At 41.6% G+C, this 9,400-nt stretch overlaps 1 protein-coding gene across 1 annotated transcript; it reads right to left on the reverse strand.

Moving 5' to 3' along the window:
* Nucleotides 1-4,808: 4,808 nt before the first annotated feature.
* On the reverse strand, nucleotides 4,809-8,913 carry MEOX1 (mesenchyme homeobox 1). Its single transcript, XM_027664907.1, has 3 exons — nucleotides 8,420-8,913; nucleotides 6,991-7,163; nucleotides 4,809-6,161 (listed from the first exon to the last, which is right to left on the reverse strand). Exons 1-3 carry the CDS (start codon nucleotides 8,868-8,870, stop codon nucleotides 6,039-6,041), a joined length of 747 nt encoding a protein of 248 aa, XP_027520708.1. The 5' UTR covers nucleotides 8,871-8,913; the 3' UTR covers nucleotides 4,809-6,038.
* Between the last annotated feature and the right edge of the window lie 487 nt (nucleotides 8,914-9,400).

The following is a 9,400-nucleotide window of genomic DNA, read 5'->3' on the forward strand; positions in this document are numbered from 1 at the left end:
AGAGGCTGAGATTTATACTTTGGATTTGAACAGGAAAATCTGAATGACTCTTTCCTATTATTTGCTGCTTTCACTACGTTGTTTTACCAATAAAGTTTATCTTGTTCATTTAATATTATCATAAAAGTGAAATAACAAGACAACAATGGTGAATAACCAGAAATTCCATCCCTAAGGAAGGCCAGTGAGATCAGAAATTAATTAATTCTTTTGTTTCCAATAAAAACTGCCTGCCTTTAACCCTGTTGTATACCACCGACTGCTTCTCAATTGAGTAATGTAGTTTTTATTTGTGAAACCTCATACCATTAAATGCAATGAGCTCATCCTTTTTCTTGGCATCACCTCGTCTTGATCCTGGCAGAGACACAATGAAATCACAGCAGAGAGGAGACTGTAAAAAGAGAGATCATTTTTCTCCTAAAAATAATAGTAGTCAAGTTGGCCCCAGCAACTGTGAAGGAAAGTGAAAATTCAAGCCCAATTTCGTATTGGGAGTTATACAGAGATTACAAATTCAACATTATTACCCTTGCATTGTTTTCCAAAGAGTGAGTTTGGATGGTTTTGCATTAAGTTTATTTCTCTTATGGATTTCTTGGAGTTTATAAACAATGCTGCCAGGACTGGGAAGCTTGTTCTTCCAGAAATCTCTCAAAGGGACAAGAAGAATTTAATTATTGCAGTAGAATGACTTTTTTTTTCATGCTTATTTATTTAATGTTTGAATAGTTGGAAATGTCTTCTCAGTGTGTGAATTAAAGGCTTCCTGTCTAGAGTGTGCAAAGGGCTCTGAGCATTCACAGGATATAAAACAGATTCAGAATGGAACCCAACAGTATAAACATGTCTTCAGTGCAGACAGAACCCTTGTATCTTGTAATGTGAAACACACCCCAGTTGTGTCTGTGTTCTCTTCTGCAAATAAACAAGTGAGAGATGTGCCTGAAATGTTTCCCTGAGGCTGAAAACTTCTCATCTCGTTATTTCATTCTTGTTTTAACACGTTTATTTTTTTTTAATTGGGATACTTTAAAGAAATTTAATATAACTTTGCTATAACTCCGTCCAGCTAAATTTAGGCCACTTGAAGACAGCAAGTAGCCTGACCCAAGTCCATGCTGCTAGTCCTTCTAAATAAGAGGTCTTATTCTATAATTTGTGCCATTTTCTAGGTATAATCATAGAGTATTGGATGTATGGACACTTGAATGAAGATTAGGTTCTTGAGCTATACCTCCTTTTCAATTAACTTCAGACAGAAAAAAATTGTGGATAACTATTATGGAGAATGATATTTCTTTTCCCTGGAAAATAACTTCCTGGCCAGATTTGTTAGATACCCTGACACTGAGACCAGAGGTCTGTCCTTCTCAGCTGAGAAAAGTGGATGGAGCAATTAAATCAGATCTGATAGAGTTTTCTTTTTCTGCGTTGGAAACTGTGCAGATTCTCAACAGTTACATCACTTTCTTTGATCATTTCTCATGACAGAAGTATAGAATGAAGAGGATTGAAATATACAGAAAAGGGTCAAAATATAAAAATATAGAATTAAAAGTAGATGAAGGCATAAAACTGGAAGGATGTTTGTGGTGAGTACTGAAAGGAACAATCCTTTTTCTGGTGTCTTTCCAGTGATTGACTTTGCTGTAGCACTGTTGGGCTAACCCTTACCTGGTGATATATTCCCAAGCATAGGAAACACTCCACATGTGGCATTCTGGGGGACAGATTAGCATGGGGTATGAGTGTGGGGCTGAATTAGAAATCAAAGGCTCTAAGAAAATGTCAATTCACATCTGCTTCCTGCTCTGGAGCCAGGGGTACAGAATATGATTGAGGGAGCTTTAAAAAAATGTTTTCTTCTTTAAAAAGGAAAGAGAGAAACATGACTCAACCCTCCACGGTATGAAGTCACCATCCTCTCTGTTATTCACTCCCATTATCTTTTTGCAATCTGTTCCCAAAGGAGCTTCCAGACAACCAGATGCTTATCCCTGCCTAAGAGTTATTTAAAAAAATAAAAAATAAAATAAAATAACAATTACGGTAGAGAGGAAGGGAAACAGCGGTGTAAAAGTCTGGTGCTGTATGAAAATCCCTCCTTCACGTAGAAAGTAAAACAATGTGGCCTTGTGTGTGTGGGGAGAGGCTCTGCAGCACCTGCCTGTGTCTGGCACTGCAGTGGGAACTGCCCGGTCATAACTCACAAATACGGCCTGAAAGGTGATAGCCCGAGGCTGAGATTATTTTACAGCCACACCGGGCAAGTTGCAGTCAGACAAAAGCTGGAATCACTGGAAGAAAGTGGATTTCCTGTCTATCTGCCTGGAGGACCTGCCTGGATCCAGCACTCAGAGCCCAGTAACTAACGCAGACGTATTTCTTGAACTGGCTGCTCGCTTTCCTCAGGGGTAAGGAATTACACAAAATATGAGATAGTAGCTGATGAAACCTAATATGAGCACTGCTGGAGGTGGGGGAAGAAAATGGGGTAATTGAAAAATTGTGTGTCTGTTCTGTAAAATGCCCTGATTTGTTGTGTGTGCTTGTTTCCACACGTAGGAAATTCCATAGGAAGTGGGATTTAGAAGCTTTGCTCATGTAGGATAAGTCCCAGTAAAAATCTCTGGCCGTGAAGTGTCTGCTGAAAGGGCTTTCTTATTTTTCCAGGCAGTGTGAACTGGAGGGTTTGGTTCCTTAGTCACAACATGTCTATGAAATTTTTTGCTGTGAGGGTGATGAGACCCTGGCACGGGTTACCCAGAAAACCTGTAGGTGCTCCATCCCTGGAAGTGTTCAAGGCCAGGTTGGACTGGCACGAGTTATCTTTAGGTTTTCTGAGTAGCTCCACTGACTGGAAAAATCACTATCTTAAATCTGCAGAATGCTGTGGAGAAACTGAGGACCAGCAACAGAGGAGTCATGGGATACAGAAACTGTAGAACAAATCAGGGCCTCTGCTACATTGGCATCTGGCTGGATAGATAAAAAGTCCATAAAATCTATGAGTCTGAGGAAAGTGCCTGTTTAGAAGAGGCAGCACAGATATAAAGGGCTACAGCATGTTTTTTTGTGTTTATACAGATATCCCCATTCCCTGGGGGCTCTTTGCACTGGCTCTGTATGGGCAGCAACTCTTGCTGCTCTGCCTGCGTGAGCTTCCTGGGGAGAACCTGCCAGAGCTCTCTGATGGGACGGGGTGATGGTGTGCTCAGATTATTTATTGAGGATCAGGCCTGGGGAGCACTGCCAAACATCCCGAGGTAGAGTTTCCTTCCCTCCCTTCTGTGAGGAGAATACAGCCTGATGTGTATTTCTGAGGAAAATAATTGCAGGTCAGAGATTTTGCTCCCAGACGACAGGTTTTTTGCCTGAAAGATTCTTGGCACCAGAGGTTCAGAGGTCAAATGCTTTGATGTCAGGAGTGAAATGTTCCTTCTCAAAACACTAAAGTCTCAGAGTAAGCAGATGGTTTCATGAAGAAACTGCCTAAGCACAAAAAGATCTCACAGGTGACTCATAGCTTATTTCTCAAAATCCAGAGCAAGAACAGTTTAGGAGCTGTAATTGTGGGTGCAGACTGAGGTCCCATTAACTGGCTTTTAAGTGAATTATGATTCAATATGCTACCATTGATTGCTTCCTTGAAAGGGAAGATTTATTAGCCTCTTTTCCAAGTGAGGAGCTGATTTTGCTTTATGTTGGTAGCCAAGATCCCACAAGTTTTCATCCCAAAATAAGCTACTTCTGCAGGCTGCAAACTTTCAAAGCCCAGTGGGGAAGAGGTGCTGTACAGTGTTAATTGGCATAAGAGCTCACAAGGAACTGAGCAACACAGAACTCCTGCCCACGGTGATTTGTGTTCCAGGAGATGAGAGTAGGATGTCTGAGTTAGCACCAGGGAGTTCTTCACAAAATTCAGCTTGCCTTAGTGTTTACCAAGAGCTGAACTACTGACTTTAGTCAGAAGCCCAATCTGAAGGCACCAAGGTTTAAGAAGTAGAGCCCCAGATGTTTTCTATTCTTAAAGTTACAGTAAAGCAAAGCTCCTTCTCATCTGTGAGTGGGCAATTTTTTTAGCCAACTAGTTTTATGTCACCTGGGTAGTGATGTTATTAACCTATTTTTAATATCAAGTTTATAATCCAAATAGTGGTGTTTTGTCATTATCCCCCTCAGCTGGAGTAACTGGGATGCACCAAAACTCCCTGTCTGCCCCATTTTCCATGGAAATATCTGCCATGCACACACAAAAGTCCTGGGAGGAAGCTGAGGGTGGTTTTTCTTTACCATAAATTTCTGAGGAGATGGGGGTAGAGGTAGCTCAGAGAACATGCATACTCCTAATTATTATAACTGATTATATAGCAATTATTATAGTCACAGGATTTGCACGTGTTTACATCCATTTTGTGATTGCAGCACAGTTTGTGCAGAAGCCTTGTGAGGCACCAGTGATCCTGATTTCTTTATTTTATCCAGTTTTCTTTATTTTTTTTGAGTGGGGGAGGTGCTGGTGTTTTGTTTTGGGCAACAGTTGATTTTGGGTAAAGTAGTGCAGTGTGGGAAACCAGACACCAGTTCACTTCCACAGCGCTTCTCAAACTTCTCAAGTTTCTTTATTTCTAAATAATTTCTTTCAGAAAAAATGATTTTTAATTGGTTTTGCACAAATATATACTCTAAACTGCTAGTTTTTTCATCTGTCAGAGTTTGGAAATGTTAAGAAGGAATGTAATGATTGTTTCTTCTTAGTAGATACAGTAATCAGCTCTTTGAAAAGAATACAACACTTCTGTTAAAAAAAAAAAGACTATATTTATCTGTTTCGAGTTTTTTTACAAGTGGAATTACCACTGATAGCTTTATAAACATGTCATTCAGATATACAAATTTGTACCCAGCAGATCAACAGTTTACAGGCAACCACAATAAATATGCATCAGAGCAGGGTGAGAGGAAGGCAGCATGTCATAGCTGCCATAATGGTTACCTTTCAAATATTCAAACCACTGTTTCAGTGTTCTCAATAGTCACGTTGTGCTATGCTAGTGTAAAATTCTGTTTAAAATATGGCATTAGTACATTAAACAAAAAGATAGAAGATGTGGAAATAGGCACTGTGCTTTTCTAAATCTTCATAACTCGATATACTATAAGTTTTGGTTGAAAGGGAGGATCATTTCAAGTGGAAGTGTTCTTAAGTGTTCTTAAGACTTCTGGTGGTGCTGTTTATTGGAAAACTTGAAACCACGACAGTGATAGCTGTTGTGTTGAGAGTTGCATCTCTACTGTGCCTGCTGTGGTGTTTCGTGATGACTGCTTTGAAAAAATATTTGAAATTGAGATCTAGGAGTTTAATTTCAGGATTTACAGTAAGCTTGGAAGAAATCTCCCTCTGCAAATTGCTGCCATCAACAAGGCACCTGCCTTCTTGGACTGTCACTGTGAAAGGCATCTCCTCTGAAACTGGTCAGCAGAATTCTGTGTATATGTGGTTTTAGTCTCATATTTTATTTGGTAATCTTATTGCCTAGCTATACAGGTGTCCAATTCATTTTGCAAGAAAAATCAGTGACTGTCAAAGTATTTATTTCTCTCAAAGTGAGGCACAAGTCAAATGTGTATTGCCAAGTCCAAATGCACGTTGAACAGATGTGACCAGAGAAAGATTGGATGAGAACACATCTGTGTTATCACTCTCTGACTGACAACCTGTATTTTCTGAATGTCTGAGCACCTACACAACATTACTCCTGTTTTATATTCAATGTTACTGGTTTTTTCTATAGACACATCTGTGGTAGTAAGACAGTTCCAGAGGCAAAAATCAAAATCGTGCCCTCCTTTGGCTTTTCCCCCCTGTGCTCCTTAATTGCCTCTGCAACATAAAGCATCATACACCTCTTAAAGACTGTGGGCTACAGGATTTGCAAGCAGGATGATCTCTTTGAGTAGTTGACCCGAAGCAGTGTTGCATCCACATTCTGATCCATTATTTTCTCCAGACTCTTCTCCCATTGCTGCAAGGACTACTCAGAGCTGGGTGAGGCAGCAGAGTCCACATCTTCTGTGTCATGTTCGTGTGGGGACACTGGTTGCCCACTTTTAACACGTTTCCACTTCATTCTTCTGTTTTGAAACCATACTTTGACCTGGGTGATAAAGAGGAAACAATTACTTCCTGTCTCAATCTGAGCTGTATAAGCAGAGCTGTGCATATTTGTGGAATTCTAGAAGAAAAGGTGAACAGAACTTTACAAGTTTAAGCAATTCATCTTTCTAACACAGATGGGAACAATTCTTTCTAAACTGCTGCAGACAGAAGTTCCTCTGAAACCCCCAAAGGTGCTTTGGCTAGAACCTGTCTTCATGTCAAATAAGCATGTCAACACAACAGCCACAGTGCCTCTCATGTATTTTTAACAACTAGGCCACCCAATCTAATGCATTAGAAGTTTTAATTCGCTTCACATAATCGAGCAATTCCTCTATTGTTCACTAGGCTTTGAAAAAGAAACCTGGACTGAGATGACAATGAAGGAACAGAAATACATCTCTCCACAAAACTCTGCATTTTTGTCTTTCCTTATCACCGCAAAATACCACCCAGGAAGAATGCATGTGTCAAACATATAATTCTAATAATTTCCTGTTAATTGCAGTCCAAGGTGGTGTCCATATTCCGTATGTAAACCTTGATATATCAATATGTACCAGTGAATGGTGGCAAGCAGTAGCTTGCAAGAGACCAGTTATTACCAAATCTATCTTTAATTTAGAGAAACATAATTAAATGTATTAACTACTTACAGAAATTCGCAACAAGTGTGTTTGAAAAGAATGTGGAGGCTTTGTTTTAAAATACCTCTGTGCCACTGCAAAACACACCCTTAAGTGACACATCTGGTTTTTAGTGTTAGGGAGAAGGTTTTTTCGTGGGGGAAGAAGAAGGGGCTGGGGAGACAAAGGTTTGGGAAGTACTTGTCTTTCGGTGAGGTCCAGGTTCACAGCTATCTCGTATCTCCTGAGCCTTGTCAAGTAGTTGTGGTGGGCAAATTCAGCTTCCAGCTCCTGCAGCTGCTCCTTAGTGAAAGCTGTCCTTTCCTTCCGGGATTTGCTGCGGGTTTCTGTCTTGCTGCTCAAGTTCTGGTTTTCTGAGAGGCAAAGCACACTCTGTTGTGTAATTTGCAGTTATGTTCCTGTGTGTGGACACGTGCACTGTGGAGGGTTGATCTAAACAACTCATTGAAGTGCTCAGTGGAAGTTTTAAGATGTTTGTGTTGTGTCCCCTCGAGCTCAGTGTGACTTGTTGGTGCTGCCAGACTGATGTTTGAGGGGACAGAGGTGGGACAGCTCAGCCAGGAGGGGACTGCCTGGCTCTGCACAGTCACAGAACTGCAGCTGTGGGAAGGGAGCTCTCATTCCTTGCTGGCACTGCATTGAAATGATTTCCTTCCCCAGATTTTTACTTTCATTCCTTGTATCCATATTTTCACCCTCCCCTGACCTGCCGTGCAGGAGGCAGCCAAGCCAGCACTTGGTGTTTGCAACGTGTCAGGAGGGCATGATGCCCACCTCTGGTGCAGGATGGAAGAACAGGTAAGGAAAGGAAAGGAAAGGAAAGAAAGGAAAGGAAAAAGGAAAGGAAAAAGGAAAGGAAAAAGAGAAGAGAAGAGAAGAGAAGAGAAGAGAAGAGAAGAGAAGAGAAGAGAAGAGAAGAGAAGAGAAGAGAAGAGAGAAGAGAGAAGAGAGAAGAGAGAAGAGAGAAAAGAGAAAAGAGAGAAAAGAGAGAAAAGAAAAGAAAAGAAAAAAGAAAAGAAAAGAAAAGAAAAGAAAAGAAAAGAAAAGAAAAGAAAAGAAGAAAAGAGAAAAGTGATGCTTAGGAATCAGAGCCAGAGCTGCTTTGAGGTAAAAATATTTATTATTTAGTGAGGCCAAATAGAATTTATATCTTAAGGAAGACTTTTCCTCTTGTACTTCTTACCATAAACTGAGATGTCAAAATCCTAGTATGCTATTTCCAGCTAGCACAGGCAACTCAAGGAGAGGGATCTTTGCTCTTTGCCATTCTCTTATGCTCAGACAAATGGCAGGTATGGATCTGTAACTCCACATCCTAGGACTGTCAGCTCAGTGTGTACATGCCATGTGATTCCTGTTTAGTTACAGCAAATGTGCATTGTGCTGGTGAGTAAAATGCTTAGTTCAGTAAACAAGCTCTGCAGGAGTGAAATACAAAGGCCAGAATAAGAATAAACTGTTTGGTTTCAGTGTTGTTATTGTGTAACTTTGCCCAGTCAAGCATTACGAAATGTTTTGCTAATCAGCTTCCTTTCTTAATTCTCAGTCTCACAAGTGCTCTCATTCCATTGCCTGCACTCTCCCACAACCCTGATTTCATATCACCTACCTGAGCTTTCCTTTTTTCTTTTGGGTGGCTTTTTCTCAGTGTCCTTTGTGGTGTTTACTGGCACCTCTTCATCTTCATCCACAGCCGCTGTCACACTCGCTGGGGCTGGGCTGCTGCCCTCTAACTCCCCAGATGCCAAGGCCTGTTCTGGATCGAGTTGTCTTGTGCTCTCAGCTGCTGCCAGGTGCCAGTCAGAGGGTTGGAAAGGGTGCTGCTGCTCCCCAAACGCTCGCTCCTCCCGTGGGAAGCTGTGGGGAGCTGTCACCAAGCAGGAGGTGGAGAAATCGGAGTAAGCATCAAAATCTGGTCTCTGGTGGAAGGAGAACGGTGCTGCTGGGCAGTGGTTCAGCCCTGGGGCTGTGCTGACGTCCATGTGGGTGCTCCTCATGCACCCCCAGAGGGCAGGGGGGTGCTGGGGGCTGCGCATGCAGCTGCTGCTGGTGGGATCCATCTGCCAGTCCTGTCCACACCTCAGTGACAGCTCAGCCTTCAAAACCAGAGGAGAAGTAGAGGGTGAATCTTCTAAATTTCACAGAATGGATTTCCTCCCTAAACAACAGTTTGTCTGTGGGTTTTATGCCGCTGCAGGTTTGTTACTGTGGGAGATCTTCTAAATTGCTTCATTGCCCCGACTGGGAAACAGGACCCAGACCTGGGCAGGGACCTCCATGAGCTGCTTCCCCAGGCCTGCAGTTTGCTCCCTCCTGAAGTGCTGGGCATGAGTGAAACACCTTTTAAATACTCTGCTGGGGAGAGAGTGACAAGTTTGCAAAGTGAAATGTGAGTAAGGGGAGGGAGGGGTTAACACACAATACTCTCAGCCCCTCCAACCAAAGCAAAGCAGGCAGCTATTAATCATCTGAAACCTTATATGCACATCTAATGGGATTTGCAGATGGAGCCTTTTAAAGAAACAATGTCTGTTTTTTGTTGGTTTTTTTTTTTTAAGCGAAAGAGCTGCACACAAAAAAAGTCTTTAAT

Source organism: Corapipo altera, unplaced genomic scaffold, assembly GCF_003945725.1.
Source record: "Corapipo altera isolate COAL_440 unplaced genomic scaffold, ASM394572v1 142, whole genome shotgun sequence".
In the NCBI taxonomy this organism is placed as follows: domain Eukaryota; kingdom Metazoa; phylum Chordata; class Aves; order Passeriformes; family Pipridae; genus Corapipo; species Corapipo altera.